Below are 19,082 nucleotides of genomic sequence, written 5' to 3'. Positions count from 1 at the left end.
CACCACTTCTGGGGTTCTCCTGCCCTCCCCAGGCAGCAAATGTGTCACCCAGCCGCTGCTGTTGGAGCAATGCTGCAGCCCGTGGCAGTGCCCATACGCATGGGCAGGCTGGGCTGAGCTGGCACCAGGGGATGCAGGCAGTGCATCCGCCTGTGTTCATTCTCCTATTCCTCCTACAGAGCAGCCCCTCCACAGCTGCAGCTGGGTCTGTGCTTGTCCTTCTCAGCCCCAGCACCATGCATGGCACTCATGGACTAAGCATCTCCGGCTGGCTGTTGCCTTCTCCCTTACAGCTGACACCACCACCTCCCACCACAGATGGCCAGGCTGCTTGTCAATGCAGATAAGAAGGACAATTGTTTCTGTCCCTATGAGTGCTGGTCCACCCCCGCCCCACACCTTCAGCTACTCCTGTAGCTAAACTTCCATCAGCAACAGAAAATTCTATCCCCTCAGAGGGGAACCATGTCAGGCAATGCCTGCTGTGAGGGGGCAGGCAGAGCAGATGCTTTCCCACCAAAGTCAGGAGGTTTGTGGTTTCTTGTGTACAGGTGCTGCCTCACCACCACCCACCCACCCGCCCGCAGCCCCGGGAAGCGCATTTTCCCAGATGCCACTTGTGTATCTATGCATCAGACAGACCTGCTGACACCAAAGCAGCCCAGGTGGGGCCATGCTTTATAAGAAGTACCTTTTTTTTTTTTTCTGGCAGTTGGGTCATGATTGATTCTAAGTGCATTTAAAGGCAAGGTTTTGTAATTATCCATGTTATTCCTGCTCCACTGAAGTCCCTGCAGACACCCCCACCAGCCACCATCAGCAGCGCAACACTTCAGGCTCAAAACAGTGACTTTAACATGAACTGTGCATTGGCCTCAGCTTATAACCAAGTACTAAATAAAGGAAAAACAGGCATTTACATTTTATATAAGCGTTTATTTACAACTTGTTTAACAACTGTACACTCTTCTGTCACCTTAGAAGCATTAGTGTATTTGACTGGGAAAAAATATTAAACCTTTTGATTCCAATGATCATTACTGAGTATTTTTTTTGTCTATATACAGATATGTATATTAATACTGCTACCATGACAATCTGGTAGTTACACAACTCGTAGATGAACTGAAATGGGAAATTAATGTTTTGACACTCTAGGAATCCATTCTTTTACAGAAAATATATCACTGGCAACTTCACAAACAGTTACTTTGATAATTGGTCAACACTTAATTCAGGACTGTCAAACAAGCTGCTATTAAGAAAGAAAGAGAGTTTTCTATGCAGCACAAATGAAGTTAGTATATCAGAGACATGCTGGAGATCACCTCTGAGCTCTGAGTTCGCCATCACTTCATGACACAGATGCCAGGCTGATCTAGTTACAGTAGCCAGCTCACTTGCTGAAAGTCACTGGCTCCACCTGAGATCTCCCTGTTGTATTAGTGAACTCAGAACAATTTTTGTCAAGCTAAACACACATACAAATGTTTTCAGGCTCAAGAACAACTGATACTTAGTCTCTAATTTGCACAGACCACTTGGAGAAATGAAGTGCTGCTCAGCTTCCCCTCGGGACACCCATGTAGGCAGGTGCACAAAAACACAGCCATCCCCTCCCGCCCCACACAGAGCCCCGATTTCAGGGATCCTGCACCCACCCTGGCTTGGGGCAGTGGGTGGTCCTAGCCCGAGCAGCATGTGCAAATGAGAAATGAATCATGCCTTTAACAAAAATAAGTTTTTCTAATAATGCCTGCCCTGAACATGTAACAAGGGATCGATGGCTAGGACCTGGAAAGACGCAAATCCTTTAGCTCTCTGCTGGACTGCAAGTGCCTGACTTGTCACCACCAAACTCCAGATTCTGCCTGCAGGTGACATCAGACTTCACTGTCCCAGGTCCGGTGGACCAGGACAGACACATTCCCTCCCGAGCATCTTTCCAGGTCGCTCCCAATCAGAGCACCTGGCAGCCACAGGCTCCTCATCTGGTATAGCATCCAGAAGGGAAGCATGCTTCTTTCTCACCAGGATCTTAATGCTTCTCCTTCCCTCTCCCACATGGTCTGTTTGGAGCCCTTCCCTTTGCCGGGTGTCACAGACCCCCTGAGGAACGGTGCCCGTCTTTTCTCCAAGCCATTCCGCACAATGCCACGGACACAGCGGGTATCAGATCCCCGAGCACTGAACACATGTGGGTGTCTGGCACACAAGGTGCAGCTCTGCCAGATCTCTCCCTTGATGGGGCAGGGACAAGGCACGCACTGCGTTTTGTGACCTGCAGTGACTGCAGAGAATAGCGGGCACAACATTTCTCCAGCATGGGGCTGGTGGTTACGCTACTGCCTGAATAAGCAAAACCATTCTTCGAGTAAGCAGAGTGCATACGTGTGTGTGCTTTTGCAGGATTAAGATCCAAGTGAGCAAGAATCAGGTTCCTCTAGAACTGGACTTACACCAAACCAGTTACGGTACTTATCACTCAGACTCTCTTCAGATTTTCTGGCAAGTCCTATAGCTTAAAAGCCCCCTTCCCCATTTGTTACAACTAGCTCCTATACAGTAAACCTCTTAACTTACAACACTACAGCACTCCCTCATCTTCTGAATCTTGCCAGTACTGGATGCCCAATACAACAAAGATACAGTAGTACAAATGTGCAGATATTTAAGAATATTAATTAAATTAATATAGGCAGTACAAAGCATTTTGAGTAACACTGTCTACATATGGCAAATCTTATAGCTAAACTTCATAATACAAAGAAACAGCCAAGCTAGTGCAATTGGATAAGGATTGCAATAAGGAGGAAAAAGGAAAAAAATAGTACAGGTAAAAGATAAACGACCCAAATTATAAACTGGCAAGGACAGTCTGCATAATACTGAAAGTATAGACGGCTTTCATACTTATCTCCATTCACGTTCTTTCCTCAGATTGTTTTAACAATTGTACACAGATTGAAAAAAAGTTTCTGAAAGAAACTGACAACACAGCTAAAATGTAGAAAGAACATTACAACAGCCACAAACTACTGTGTATATACATAGTAAGGAAGCAGGCAGTGTCTGCGAACAAAATACCACTCGGTAGTTTGCCTGGCTCGGAGATTATAAGATGAGCCTTGCCTGGTTTTCTAAGTTAGATGGGATGGCCAAGCAGCAATTCATTAGTCATTTCTCCTGGTAAAACACCTCCTTCACTTTACTTTAATTATTTAAAGATTCAAAGTGGATCCTTTAAGGGTGCGGGTGCTTTGAAATTTTAACAGCAACCAAAAGGCGTTTTTAGGAACTCATTAAGACTAGACTTTTATAGTTCAGTATATGAAAATGTTGCAGGAAGTCTGTGTGTTAATACTGTTAATCAGAATTAAATAAAGTGGGCAGGCGGAAGTAAAATGGAGAGCTGACAGTGCTCTGTCAGTTTGCAGAACGCCTCCTGTCGAATTCTGAATACTGGATTTCCTCTCTTCTAGCCTCATAGGAGACTTTTTGTGAAGAGAAAGAGTAAATGGAAGCGGGAAATGGGAAAGCCACTCCCCAGGATGGTAAGCTTCTCTGCAAGTAGATCTCCCTTTGAAACCAGATGGCCATGAGTCTTAAGTGTAGAACTGGTTAAGTTTTGGTTATGCAGTCTGGACAGAAAAGCAAGTCATGCACTGAACAGTCCCTGTTATAATAATGCTGCAGGTCATGCAACCACATCACTGCAAATAAAAGAATAAAGAAGAAAGTTAAAAAGCAGATAACATATTACTCTTAAAAAAACCCAAAACACACAGAAGACAGCATGTATTTTTCAGAGCATTTTAGTAAGGCCATCTCTACTTAAAGTTGTGCAAATTCATGGGGAAAATATCTTTGCCAGAGCAACTCTTCAAATACACAGGAAGGTTACACACCAATAACTGGAAAGAGCAACAAACCAGCCTTGAACAATATCTAAACTTAGACGTAATTCAGACAAATTTGATCATTTCCGAGTAAAGTCATACAGGGCACCGATTCTCAAATAACATGGCTATGGAAACTAAGTTTACACAGCGATGAAAAAGTGTCAGGCATTCCTGCTGTTTGTGAGTACAACAGTTAGAAAACCAAAGCAATGTCAAGTGAAAGCTGCCTGTCCAACACTGCATGCAGCTACATTCTAAAAGACAATCGAGGTCATAATGATTCCATCTGCGCCTTCGAGCTCTGAGCACCACCACAGACTTAAAGCATTTATGTTTCATCAAAGCTCATCCTGTGCTTGAGGCTACAACAGCATCACAGTCACACTACTCACTGCATGCAAATACAGGTTTGAATCACAAAAAATTGTATATATTCTTATATATCTTAAAATAAGCTGAGTAGGAGCCACTGAGCAGCCCAAAGAGCACATCACAACGCTGTGGAAGTGAACCTAAGTTTGGAAGAGAATTGCAGAGGTTGGCATATTTCTCTCTTTCTCGGCCAGTGTAACTGAATAGGTGGAATGCTTTACTAACACAGCCACAGTGCTTTCAGCTTCCCCAAGTAATGCAAATATCCCCACACAGCAAGGCACAGCACTAACTGATCATTATCGGTTTGCATTGCACTCACTCTGACGTTACAAAGAGCAAAATAGCTTCACCAGACTGAAATCAAAGCATGCAATCTGTTTATGTCCCCACTTCTTCTCCCTAGTATTGCACTGGCCAAAACCGATTCTAAGAACAGTTCCTGTGACAGGAAAATCCAGGTTAAATAGATAAGGAAGAATATTTATAACTAAGCCCAAGGACTTATTGCAAAAAATTCTTTCTGCTACAAGTCCTGCAGCTTGCGTATCCCTCTTCTTTTCCTTCTCATTCACCAACCCAGAATACTAACCATAGTTCAAAAACAAACAGAAACATAGAGACATAAATCAAATGGAATGAAAATTAAAAAAAAATTTAACACATTCAAAGCAGACCTCAAGAGTATATTTTGAGTACTGTCTGTTAAGCTTGCTTGGCACTGCTGGGGTGCATAAAGTTACAGAGTTCAGGATTACTAATATGAAGATTACTGTAGTCTATAAAAAAATTAAAAGTTCAAGCTACATAAGCATCTATCTATTCTATTGTGCATAAATGAATATAGCCTACTCCTTTAGTCTCACCTGGCTATTACTTAGTTATTACTTATTATTTAGTAGCACTTCAAGTGTCCTGTTGCACATAAACAGAAATCACATTATAGGTTTTCCTTTGAGTCAACAGTACTTTTGAGAGGTCTTGTAAACTCAGGACACCATATTCTCTTTCAAGGATATAACGTTCATCTGACAGTGCCCTTGCCTGACAAGAAATTCTAATATTGTTCTAAAAAAATTGTCAAGTTCTTTCTCTTGGAGAACTCCTCAAAATTATTTATTATATTTTAAAGCTCCCTGTTGAGGCAGCAACACTTCAAAAGACAACAGAGAGGTGAGGGTAAACTCACTCAGCATAACCTGTCATTGCTTCTGCAGCATCTTCAGAAAAAGTTTATGCAGCAGATGATGTGTCTATAGATGAGAGACTTTCTCCTTCTTCCTTCCCTTGCCAGTCCAAAATATTCCAGCTAGAAGTGAAAGCTTGTTTCCAGCCTGGGGGAGTATTTCTTAGTGAGGCACTTCCCTTCAGTATTCAGTGCCTAATCTCATTAGCTCTGCTTCATTACAAGCTAACATTGGTTACCCATCCCTTAAAATCTTCCTTAACTTATAGCTGTCCTCTTCTGTTTTTTCAACACACAGAAGTGACTGGGGCAACTCCGTACACATCGAAGCCACAGATAGGATGTCAGTCTTTTCTACTAACCTAGACAGCTCTGGATGCACCTACCAACACAAGAACTTTTAATTCAGAGCGCTACTCACACAAGTCATATCTGATGAAAAAAAAAAAAAACCAAACAAACCACAAGCAAAAAACTAAAACCCAGCCACATGTCCCCTCTGAGCAACTACTATTTTCCTGTTCAGTCTATGCTTGGTCCTAAGATGGACCAGGTTTTTTCCTGTTGCCAGCAATCTGCTGTCTGTAAGCAGTACTTCATAACGCAATCACCAAAGCTATCAGAGCAACGAGACCTACACACTTTCAAGTCTAACACTAGACACTTGTCACAAATATTTCTGCCAAGCTCCTACTTTGAAGTAACTGCCTCCAGATTCCTCTTCCTGCAGGTTTCCTAACTTCATTATTTACTGGCTTCTACTGTTGAAGTTTGGTTTTCTTTCTACATCTATTCTTTCTATGTCTTTCTCCATGGTATTTCCTTTAGATTTTTTAAAGGACCCTTTCAACATAGCAACTTCCAGAGCTGTATTAACATCACTTTGCATTTTTATAGCGCTTACAACCAGAGAATATAAAGTGGACTATAAATTCTAAGAATCATGGCCACATAATGTCATGCTTATAACTATTCCAAGATTTTACTGATACTGCTAAATAAAAGCTTTAAAATCTTGTAAAACCACTGATACCTGCAGGAAACAGGATTACTCTCCTGCTTACTAATCTTTGGTGACTGAGAACTATAATCTCTACTTTACAAAATTTTAAATTACATAATGAATGTCATATTCAAATCTAAACCAAAAGTCTGATGGTTTCACTACTACTATTTTATACCTCCATAAATATTACACCATTTGGGATTTTCTCTTAAAATTCTGCTCATTTTCATGATCATGCTAACAACACGAGCCTGCTAGCAAGCTAACAATTGGCCTTTATGTTGATTTTCTCTTCTCTTAAAGTTAGGGATAATCATTAAGGATTCAAGTTCCATTTGCAGAATAATGGAACTTGCTTTTGCAGTTTCAGATTTGTGCCATGCTACAGTAGTTAACAGCTCTTCAAAGTGCTGTCAAATGATCACTTTTGTAACAATTAAAATAATCATGCTGCTCTTTCTGAAATGTGATATTCTAACTTCATCTGATAGTAAAGGACTCCTCTAATGAGAGGCAATGAATAAAGTTGCCTCCAGACAGGAAAGCCTTCCCAATTGTCCTGGATTTCTATTACTAATGCTTTTGATGTTGCATGGATGAATCTCTGAGATCCAAAGCAACAAGACAGCAGCAAGAAATTTTTATCTGACAAATGGAACCTGCTTTCAGTCTGGAGCCGACACGCAGTGCAAAGGAGACTGAAGCATACGCAGTTTTCAAAATTGCTTTATACGCATAGCAAACAGCAGCAGACGAAATTCCTGATTTGGCACGAGAGCCAACAGAGATCTACTTCAAGACAGTCCTGCACTACCTTGGCAAGGCCTAAAAGTGAAGGTTAGGATCTGGCCCATAGTAAAGCTGACAACAAAACCATTCCCTAGCAAGTGATAGATGAGGACTTCAATTACAGCAGTTACCATGAGCTCCTATGATCCACCAGATCAATCTGCCTGGGAAGCTGCCATGGCTATACTGCCAGGTGTTGCTTCAATGCCCCATGGGACTGTATGGTATGTCAAGTTTTCTAGAGCTCCTCAACTGGCATTCATTCATTGCCTAATTCAATGAGCTGATACATACAAAAAACAACTTTGTGTCCCAATATTTCAATGAATCCACAAAAGTAAAGTCAAGTTAAAACAGAGGACAAAGTAGCTAAGTCCTCAACATCCCCACATGGTGCAATGAAGCTGGCAGCAGAGTCAAAATCTCTAGGGTGTCGCTGTACCAGATGCAAGATGTCTGAGGTTGCTCTGGCTGATAATGACAGCTTCTGCCTTATTCACACAGGTAAAGCCTCTAATACTTAAGCAACTGCAATCCAAAATTAATTAAAAAAACCAACCCAGCTACAAAAACTCAGGCTGTTTCATTATTTTTAAATGAACACCAAAAAGAAAAATGGTGAAAGGTGTACTGCTCTTCAGATTTTTATATTTAAATAGTTGCTTGCATCTGTCTCTTCCACCTTCAAACTGAAGAAATCACTCATTATTTTTACTTATAGCCTGCAGAGTCACTGACAACCTTCTGCTCCTTTTCTGGACTTCCAGAGGGAAGAAAGGAGCAAGGCAATGCAATCAGTCATGACAGGACATTTTCCTGATTCCTTGAAAGTGACAAATCAGAGGTACAGCTATGATCCTACCTAGAATCTGACATCTGCCACAAGTCAATAATATAATTTGGCTTGTGGAGATGTTCTGAGCGCAAGTGAGATTCTTTACTTGCTCCTACACCAACCTATGAGATAATGCAGTATTTGACTTCTTTCTCCTGATGCATGGCACAAAGTCGAAACGCACTGCTCTTGCCACCGGAGGTGGGAGCTGGACTGCTCACATTTGGGAGAGGACATGTGTCCGGGCTGTGTGCAGTTTGTAAGGTTCAAAACTCCACTGAATTTCTTGCTTACCTGATCTTTAAATTTAAATTGTTATAATGATTTGCCTCTTCTTTTTAACAGAATGCTAAATATATCATACTGCCAGTGTCAGCCAATACACTTGTTCCAAGGGAAGGCTTCTGAAAAGGTTTCTTTGCAAGTGCTTGACTTCCTGAGATCACATTTCAGTCATAATCCAGCTACCGAACTACTCTGCAGGTGACATCCCTGAAGTATGACTTGGCTTAGAGGAAAAAACACCATTTGACAGTATTTCCTGACAGAGTAACCTTTTTTAGCTATTTATTTGCACAATACCAGTGAGGAAAATGCCTGCAAAATTTGCTAAATTTGGTTTGGAGATACCGAAGCTTATCAGTACAATATTACTGCAAAACACCGAGTCCACAATCTACCTAGAATACATGTGCAAAACCCCTAAGAAGTCAGTATTACATAGCTGACTTCGAGTGCAAAAATACCTCCCTCATCAATCCTTGCGAAAAGTCAGTATGTAGGCAAGAATAAAAATCTCTATAAAATGAGTAAAATTCAGGTACTGTTTTGCTTCATAAGAAAAAGAAAAATTAGCCACATTCAGGACAGTCTTTCTCCAAATCACTAACTAGAAGAAAATCAAGTGCTGAAATGAAAGTTACCAAATCTACAGAAAACGTCAACACATCAAGACAATTAAACCTACTAAAAATCATCCAGGAGGCTGCTAAGTGGATAGTCTCATATACTAGATAACTGAGGAAAAGCAAAAGCTAGTTGCACTTGTCAAAATACCAAGGACTTTAAAATTGCCAAATCCTCTTACATTTTCTTAACAGCTTGCACATACCACTTACTATTTAAGATCACCATAAAGCAGTAATAGGAATATTCATTGTTAATTCTTTCATACACAATGAATATAAAATTGCCAGTGCTCCTCACATGAATAGCCACAGAAGACTTGCAGAAGCATTACCACTATCTCAAAGTGACATCAGAACAGGACAAGATTACCATTTGCTTATTTCCAAAGAGATAATGAAAAGCATCTTGTAGTCATTATATATTTACTTCCTTTTACAATATATAAAGCTGTGTGCTCTAGTCATTTGTTTTCCCTTGCACTGTGGGTGCAAACATGTTAAGATCCAAGTGGTTACGTGTTGCTATCAAGAAAATGGGGAACTTGAATATTCTCTTCTGTAATGTCTGATCAGATATGCTGACATCTTAACTCTCCACGGAAGTATATGAACTAGACTGCACACACATTCTTTAAGAACAGAAACTAAGCTTCAGCTCTGAACAATAGAAATATTCATCCATTTCAGGGTTACCTTCTATTGGCATTAATTAAAATCTCTCAGAAAGATTATTCTGGGCAAATCCTCAGCACAGTGCTCAGGAATGTACTCTCATGAACTCTTCAGCTGTTTTATCACTGCCGTGGAGAACCTTTTCTCTTTAACCTCAGTCTGTAGGGTTTTTTTGTAGTGTATCAGGACACAATATAGCATTGGGTTTACAATTACCACTACAATTTTGATGTAAATAGTCTTTGTTGCCCCAGAAAAAGCACTCCTAAAAGCTTCTTAGAACTATGTAATATACTGTGAGAATTCTGTTTTACAGGGGTTTTTTTTGCTTATACTCTTTTATTACTGAAAATAAGACAAATAGTCAGCATTCATTGGTAGCTCATCTATACATGTGCTTATTCCCTGAATTCACACTCTGATCCCCATCTTTTTCTTCCACACTACTGCCAAAGCTACATAACAAGCAAGGAAAATAATGAAGCTGAACCCTTTCAATAAAAAAGTTGTTCTTTTGAGAGAGAAAGTTTAATGATGGTTCAATACCTGCATTTGTCCACACCTAAAGATTAAGAATTGATGTATGCAGCAAATAATAGAAGTAAAACCCTGAAGAACAAGGAACTAAATTCCTGATGATTACCATTAGAAGACAGAACAAAAGAATTACTGGAACTGGATAGGAACAGAATATATTTCTGTAAGATTGCAGTATATTTTTAGATTTTTATATTCAACACAAATTCTAGGAAACATCAGAATTTCTACAGGTTTGTGAATTCTCAAAATGTTTGTTCAATCTTGCCTAACAATTACTATGAGCAACAGTAAAGCGCAGAATCAATATTAGTCTTGTTTTGCTCTTTGATGCTATATATTCTTGAAGGGAACTACAGAAAACACTTCAGTGTCTTATCTTAAGGGAAAAGGAAAGACCAACCAGAACCACAAAGCAGAAGATAAAAGCCAACAACCACCAAGAAGTGAAAGAAGCCATATGACACAGGAAAGTAAAAGCTAAAAATGAGGCTTCTAATCAGCATTTGTTCATCTCCTAACCATCAGGGGCATTTGCCTGTCATCAAAACTTTGGAGCCAAAATGGTAAAACACATGTTAAAATAACAAAAACAAGTAGTTTTATTCTAGTGTGCAGGTTGCATTCAAGTTATTTTCAACCTGCGCCTAATTAATAGCAACAGAAAATTAAATTATTAGACAGAATTAAGAGATAAAACTTCCCATTAAGGTCTTGGTATTCCTTGCTTTCACAAATGGTAGTTTGGTAGTTTCACAAATGGTAGTTTGGTAACAGACAGAGCCAGCCACATTAAAATAAAAATGGAGCTTTAGGTATTCTTAGGTTCTTTCTCTGGGTGATATAAAATGCTGTAATCTCAAACAAGACATCAAATTTATTCAGAGAAGTGATCTTATTTGCTCCTATTCATACATGGCATGCGGTAAAGAGTTCTTCAAATTACTAGAATGGATTGCACAATAAGATCAAGAAAAAAGTTCCACACAAATCGTGGTCATCTTGCTAGATAACACATATGACTTCTTGTCCTTTTAGTATTCTGTATCTTGGTAAGAGACAGCAAAATGAGTATCACCTCACTGAGCTACAGAAGTTGTCCTAAACTTCCTCTACATTGTTACCTTTCTGCACACAAGAAGATACCTTCACTATCTTACCTAATCTTGCAAGCCCAGACATGTCATATCTTGAACAAGAAAATTTTTAGAGAATCAGTTTCTTACAAAGAAGGAATAAAAGACAAACCTATATGCAGTTAATAGACTTCAGCATCTGTTTTCATGTTACTGGGGTGCGGGAGGGAAATCAGAACTGGTAATTTTTTTCAAATGCATATTGAATGCATTTCTTAGCATAGATTAAAACAGATGATGTATGTGAGGATAAAACAGTACCTAGAAGTGTCATTCACCTGTTCCTTACCCTTTATTTTAGGTGTGCTTGTTTTAATTATCCTTTGCTCATTCCATCTAAGTTGTAAATTAACGTAGACCTTCGGATGATTAATAAATGCTAGCATGTCTTTTCTCTAAAGGGATTTATGGAAAAATGTCTTCACTTGGGAGGGCATTAAAATAAGGCAAAAGAATAAATTTATAAACCTGACTGCATGTGTGTTAGGGTCCAAAACAGTCTCTAAATGAAAAATGTTTAAAACTGAATCATCACAAGATGTAAGTATATGAAACTTTCAACCAATACTCAGGTCCTCTGTGTCCATCAATTCTTTGACAAAAAATGATAGGGAGAGCATAGAATTAGTGAGGGAAAAAGCAGAATTTTGTAAGAACAGAACCTAAATTCATAGTCGGGGACAGCGTCCACCCCATTGATCAACATGAAGGTACTATAATAAGTGACGTACAATTAACCAGTTACACACTAAAAAGGCAGTACAACACATCACAGCCAGTTTCCAACAAAGTCAGCAACAAACTCACCTGAAGGCACTGGTACCATTAGTAAGGCAACTGATACAATTATACCCTGAATCAATATATTAAAAGCAAATCTTTTAGTAGGTGATGACAACTGGAATACATTAACATCAACAATATTAACTGGGGCCTTAACCCATTATGTACTGTTCATCCATAAATATAAAATTTTAAAGCAAATGTCCTTTTTAATTGGATGATGCAGTAGCATATTAGAGGATTCTAAATACTTCCCAATCTTTTTATAATATATATTAAGCATATCCTTGACCAAGAAGAGTGGAACAAACCATTTGAAAATATTCAGCTCTGCCGGCAAAAGAGGTAACACCAGTAGATAAAGAAAAACCTGAAAAAATCATCCTGCTTCCCTATTAAAAGCCAAGAATAAGAGCAAACTTTGCACGTAGGAGATTTTTTTTCCCAAAAAATCATTCTTTTTGCCACTGGTAAGTTTTTTAGTAGCAAATATATTCCACAATATGCTATATACTAACTTTGCACTTCTGCAATGAGTTTTCAGCATTTTTTTGAAGCAACAGGTTAGCACATTAAATAAAAAGCCTAATTCCCTTTGACCAAAGACAGTCTTATAAAGCGTAACAACCCTTCTAGGCACAAATGTATCAACTGTGACAGGAAATTTACATTGTTACACAGCCAATGTGAGGCTTTTCATGAAAGACCAGGCTTCATACAAGACCATCATTATATAGTACTCCTCTAGATGTTTTCAAAACTTTGGCACATTCCAAAAATGCAGAGAGAGAAAGAGATGGACTCCAAAAAATATATGCAAAGGGTGTTACAGAACAATGAGAAACCATAGTAAGACCCTTTCCTGAACTGTAAAATAATAGCAGTAACAAGGGAGAAAGAGAAAAGATGCTGGTTGATTTTCCTTGAATGTTGTCACTTGCAACAGAAGTGGCCTGGATCACAGGGCAGTTTTCTTTCTAAGGGCAAGGCTTCTCTACCTTGCTGTTGCTGGCTGGACATGACCAGGGTAAGATCTCCTTGTGCTCGTGGCTTGCCTTTGTCTAGCCAGGAAGGACTGTCCTGAGCCTGTACTAGCCAGTCTGTCTTCTGCTGCTTTTTTATGCAGAGTCATTCCCTATGGACAAAGAGAAACTTCTCAGTGAATACCAACACATAACACTGAACAACTTTACTCATTTACATTTTGTTTATTATCTCCTTCACCAACACTGACTAAGCTATTTTGAATTTCAAACAGGAAGCATCATATTTTCAAGGATAAAAATAAGATATTCTTCCTAATTCTTTGTGTGTTGAGGTGTGCCTCCCTGCCTCTCACCCCCATCATTGTCCAAATTTGGAGTAACTGTTGAGAAGCAGGTCCCCCAGTGTCCCAGATCTGAACATATGCTTCTCCACATAGACACATGGTAACTGGACAAGTCTTTTCAAAAGTGCTTCCCCTCCCCACACTTGAAAAGTGCTTTTCTTCTGAAAATAATTATTGTCATCCTCTGTGAAAATACCATCTCATATGGCAGGAGCACATCTTGAGAGAAACTATGGAGTAAATGCAAGAAGGAAATGAGGGAAGCTGTGATGGGTTGTGTAGTTGTGTATAAAAGCAGAGGCTAATTAGAAAAAGACACAAACCTATCAATGATCATCTTAGTGTTCATGACAGGCTATCGAACCACAGCTCTTAGCTCAGTCTTGTCAGTGAGACTAATGTTATAAAATTGTTCAAGGACACTAGTCACCTGAAGATGTCTTCAATATTTAAAGAAAACACTCCGCTGAAGTACCATTTTTGGCTTACTATTCATGGAAACAACAAGAATGGAGAACAGTAAGAAGGAAACTCTTCCAAGGGAAGACAGAGAGGAGGAATTTGAACTCTTATGATGAAGCAGAATGTTACACAGGTTAGGGATTCTTTCTATCCGAACTGCAGTTTCAATGCAGCCACACTCTGCCAAAGAGAAGTCTTGAACACATTTGACGTAGGTCAAAAATCTCCCAGCATACAGGCCAATCAAAAGCTGTATAGCTGTACAGATCACTTCCTTATCATTTGAACAATTTAAGTGAGGGTCTTGCCCCATGCCCACCCTTTGCGTGAGGCTAAACTTGCACCCACGTTAAAGGGGTTGCTTCTCAGAACACTTACTGCAGCAAGTAAGCTGTATTGCTTTTCTTGTGCATCTTCATTAGAAACAACTGGAAGATTAGAGAGTGGAGAATCAAAGAAGAAAGTAAAATCGAGCACTGTAAGTCAGTATAGCTGAAGGGCTGGAATTACAAAATAGTAATCTGAGGTATCCTTCCCTCTAGAAAGTGTCATTTCTGGTTTTAAAACTCAAAAATAACAAACACATTCTTTTTAATTTACCCCAAGGTTATCACAGGTTATATAGTGAAAGCTCAGAATTATTAAAAAGCATTTGTTTCTGTGTCTGTGTGTTGGAAAATGCTTTTCAAACAAAAAAATTGTAAATGAATGAATACTGTTATAAACAACCCAGAAAGAACTAATATTAAAGTGTTTTGTTTCTTTTTTTCGGTTGTTGTTGTTGTTAAAAAGCTTGGTAGATTCTTACCATATTGTACCAGGCACTAACAATAAATTTCTCCTCCATTTCTCTTTGACTTTTTGTTTTTTCATATTCTTTCTATAAAACAAACATCAAAAAAGCATACATTTAAAACCAAAGTATAATAAAAGTATTAGTCTATACCTAAAAAACAATGAGGAAATATGCATCTAACAGGAAACATGAGGATTACTACCTCCAATGAATGAAACATTCTGTCCCGCTCCTGCAACTGATTTTTCAAAGCCTGAATCTCAGGAGCTGCGCCCTGGTTCTGCTTAGGATCCAAGGTGCGGATGACCTGTAAGAGAAAACCAGTTTGTTTTTAATTAAATCCTGCAAAAGCAATCTAATTGAAGGAAAAGACATCAAGGAGTTAAAACCTTTTAAGTCAGGTTAAGAAATAAAAAAGTGACTTAAAACATGTCAGTGGGAAGAAATGACACTCCAAAATATGAAACAGAGGGATGTGACCAGCAGGTCAAGGGAGGTGATTCTGGTCCTCTGCTCCACTCTCATGAGACCCCACCTGGAGTACTGCATTCAGCTCTGGGGTCCCCAGTACAGGACAGACATGGAGCTGTTGGAGCAGGTCCAGAAGAGGGCCACGAAGATGATCAGAGAAATGTAAGAGCTCTCAAAGGTGGTTCAGTTAAAAAGATCATTTTATTTGGAAAAAGCATCAATAAAAGAGTTCGTATTAAAGCAGTTTTGAAACCAGTTATCTAAACCAGAACATGAATAGAAATCACGGGAAAAACATGAAAAAAGAAAGCAAAATCAAAGTTAATTGGTAAACATGGCTCTAGCACATGTGTAATTACCTCTGTCTGTAAATTCTGAGCCCCTCAAAAACAATAAGCAATTTATGTTAGCAATTCGGACCTGATGAAATCTGAAGTGTCTAAAAGCTCTATTTATAAAAAAAGTGTATCAGATTACCTACACCAGGTAAGAGAGACATTACTGACTTGAGCAGCACAAGAAGCCTACACCATCCAGAAAAACACATAAACAGATCCAGCCACCTGTGAAGGAAAGAACCCCAAACTTCCTTTTCCCTCTCTGCCAAAGTGATAAAACAAGTAACTCAGGGTTACTAAGCTGTATTTGTGTGTAGTAAGAGGTAGAACTCTTTATGACTGTGCCAGAAGTCCCCAGAAGTCCCAGCACAAATGCCAATTAAAACATACGTTTGCTCACAGAGCTTCCTTCCCTTGAGTTGGTTTAGATGGGTGGTTCTCCAACTCTAAAATACAGCACATCTATTTCAGCTATTTCTGTACCACCAGTCCTAGTACCGACACCACTGTAGCTGATCTATACTCAGAGACAGAAGTCCAGAAGAATTTCCACAAAGAAATAGGTTATCACAGCATTAGGAAGAGTTTAACATCCTCTCCTTGTCATCAGCCAACACAAAAGTGTGCTTAATAAGGTTTGTCTGGGTGACTCTCAAAAATCTGTAGCAGTGGGTATACATTTGTACAGAGGCATCAGAAGGGCTTATGGATAGGTAGCAAAAGGGGACAGTCACGAACACAAAAATAGGGTAAAATCTCCTGCAGGACTAATCAGTATTAGGTACTGTAACAGTAAGAAGATACAAAGACCTCACTGGGCCTTCCTTCTCTTTTACTCGCTAGCATGTCTACAGATACCTCCTTTATTTTTATTCCTGCAGAGTGGACATGTGGTGCAGTCTGTCAGAGAGGGATCGTTAATGTTAAACACATATACTTACACTTTTGGCCTTTTCCAAATACTTTTTGTATCGCTCTTCCATCTGCTTCATTTCCTCCTCCTTTTTCCGTAAAGCTTCTTGTAATTCTTCAATTTTGAGTGCTTTATGTCAGGAGATGCACATATTGGAAAATAACATAATTATATTGTGTTTATTTTTATGTTTTTCAACAGACATTCAAGGCACAGCTAGAATTTATTTCAGTTAAGAAAAGCTAACATAAGGAACCTGATGTAGCAGATATCATAGTTTTAATTACTGAACAGCTCAGAAATATATTAGAAATGTGTACTCCTATATCATCTCATGAGATGGCTGTTTTGTACACAAATTTTGCTTTTTTAAAAACTATGAAAAAATAAGGAGAAATGGAATCATAAATCAATCCCATTACTGAACAAACTTTGAAAATGAGTTTACTAATGAATTACAGATTCCATAATATCTTGGTACTGCAGGTCAGATAAATATGAGTGTTCCTATTTTACGTAAGAGGAATAATTCTTAACAGTCACACCTCTTGCTTAAATCTGCCAAACTGTAACACTGGACACAATTGATCAGACTTGTGACATGAATATACTCAGTGTAATATTCCCTCCACATTTTCTTAAGCAGCAATGCAGACCAGTAAGACAATTTCAATGCACAGCCATCTTAGCAATAGGACATACATCCTACATCCTCTTTGACCAGTGTCTGAAAATTTTCTCGTATTACAACACAGTTCTGAAAACACACGGAAGGAATATATATTTGGAGCAAAAATAACCTGGTGATGGCTGCAAGGATCTCCTAAATTAGGGTCTTAGGAGACATGACAGTTCTGAACAGCGGAGGTTCAATGACAGGTATAACAGTGACATGGTATTTCTATGGCCATTGTAATTTCTTACTATGGTGGTCTCTAAAATGTGATTCCCTGCATTTCAAGTGTTAGAAGCATCTTTTTGGTGACCACAGCTTCCAGAGAAATTGACAACATATATATGACCACCATTTAAAATGTGTATTTTATCTTGCACCTCCTACAGATATTAAAGACCTTGCACACGAAATATTTTACAAAGAAAAGAAATGGACTGCATAGGTAACTCACAACTGTTATTGCATCTTGGTTCCAAATCCTCTATAATAGCTCGTTTCTTCTGTAGCTCATTGTTAGCTTCATGGAGCTTCTCACTGTTACAAACCATAAAAGCAGACATTGTTTTCCCCAATATTATTGCTGTGCTTGAATGAACATTAAGCAATACAAAAAAACCCCTCAGATAGTGATATATTTCTGGGAGGACAATTGATTTTTGCTGTGGGGCATGAGGACAAATGACAATGTCACTGTGAAAATATTTGTTAAATAAGCTGAACATTACAGCCTATGGAGAACTGTAACAACAAGCAGCTTCATTCTCAGTAATTTTAAATGTAATTTACAACTTACAGTTAATTGTACAATGCATACCTAAAACGAATACTTGTAATTGACATTACATTGAGAAAAAATGGCTAAACCCAAAGGCAACAGAAACTATTTTTTTTTTCTAGCCAGCCAAAAAGCAAACAGCTCTTTGCATTTTAGGGAAGTAAAAGAGGCGCAGAATTAGCAGAACAAAATGATAACGCTTCCTAAAATGTTACCTTTTATGTCATGATGTATGCTAAAACAGGCTTTCCTCAGAAGAAAATTACTTAGTCCTCTTGAGTAAAGATTTACACAATATTAAGCATTTTCTAACCACCACAAAATAATGGTTCCTTCATCGCTCTTATTGCTTTCACAAAGTTTTTTTATGAGATGAAAATCATATCTGAACAGCAGATTCCCAAACATCCCTGTGTTATCTAATTTTTCTTAGTTGTGTATTTTCCAGATGCACAATTAATGACTGACTGCCTTACTTTCCATATGGAAAACACATTTCAAAATGGCAAAATAGGTAAACAAAATACTTACAGATGTTCTTCAAGTTTCTTTTTCAGAAGAATTGACTAAAATAGAAAGTATAATATTTTATTTTAATATATTGTGGAGCTTTAACATAATTTCAAAATTATTTTAAAACAGATGATTTTGACATTCTAACCAAAATCCAACTTTTTAATTCACTCAGTTTTAGATCACAACTGTAAAGCCATCCTGTGTGGTAGCAATCCTTCCCTCTACAGCTGTGTGAATTTCCTGAAATTAAAGTGCTTTATAACTTTACAAATATTTTCCCAGGAACTAGATCAATAAAAGCAAGATCCATAAACAACACAATTCTATGGCAGTTGTTCTAATTTCTTCACTACTTTTGTAATTAGACTTAATAAATTAACCCGAAATTGGAAAGTGCAGCAAAATTTGCTGAAAGAGCTGTCCCACCAATATTGCAATGCAATTTGCATGAAAACACGTAGCAAATTAGTGAAGTCAATTCCTGTCCCCACAGAATCTAGAGGAAATAGAGCGTTTCTGACTGGAGCATAGCAGAAATATTACTGTTTCTGTTTCTCATCTTTATTGATTACAGACGTGAAAATTACCATACAACTTACAGTGTTCCACTTTCTGGCTAAATCACATTTAGATAAGCTCTTTGAATAAAAGCTTCAAAGTAAATCTTATTTTCATTTTA

At 38.5% G+C, this 19,082-nt stretch overlaps 1 protein-coding gene across 4 annotated transcripts in view; it reads right to left on the bottom strand.

The window, feature by feature from the left end:
* Positions 1 to 920: 920 nt before the first annotated feature.
* Positions 921 to 19,082, bottom strand: part of HOOK3 (hook microtubule tethering protein 3) — a 90,624-nt gene continuing 72,462 nt past the window's right edge. For 3 of the 4 annotated variants that reach the window (XM_054809804.1, XM_054809805.1, XM_054809807.1), the window contains 7 exons: positions 18,419 to 18,453; positions 17,564 to 17,646; positions 16,465 to 16,565; positions 14,917 to 15,021; positions 14,727 to 14,798; positions 13,125 to 13,261; positions 921 to 3,713 (listed from right to left, as the gene is read on the bottom strand). In XM_054809804.1, the coding sequence (XP_054665779.1) occupies positions 3,698 to 3,713; positions 13,125 to 13,261; positions 14,727 to 14,798; positions 14,917 to 15,021; positions 16,465 to 16,565; positions 17,564 to 17,646; positions 18,419 to 18,453 (549 nt within the window). In that variant the 3' untranslated portion in view covers positions 921 to 3,697. Of the gene's footprint in view, positions 13,262 to 14,726; positions 14,799 to 14,916; positions 15,022 to 16,464; positions 16,566 to 17,563; positions 17,647 to 18,418; positions 18,454 to 19,082 lie in introns of all 4 variants that reach the window. The other variant, XM_054809806.1, reaches the window with a different exon arrangement.

Source organism: Grus americana, chromosome Z (assembly GCF_028858705.1).
Source record: "Grus americana isolate bGruAme1 chromosome Z, bGruAme1.mat, whole genome shotgun sequence".
Taxonomy (NCBI): domain Eukaryota; kingdom Metazoa; phylum Chordata; class Aves; order Gruiformes; family Gruidae; genus Grus; species Grus americana.
This window is presented reverse-complemented; position numbering and strand designations above follow the sequence as displayed.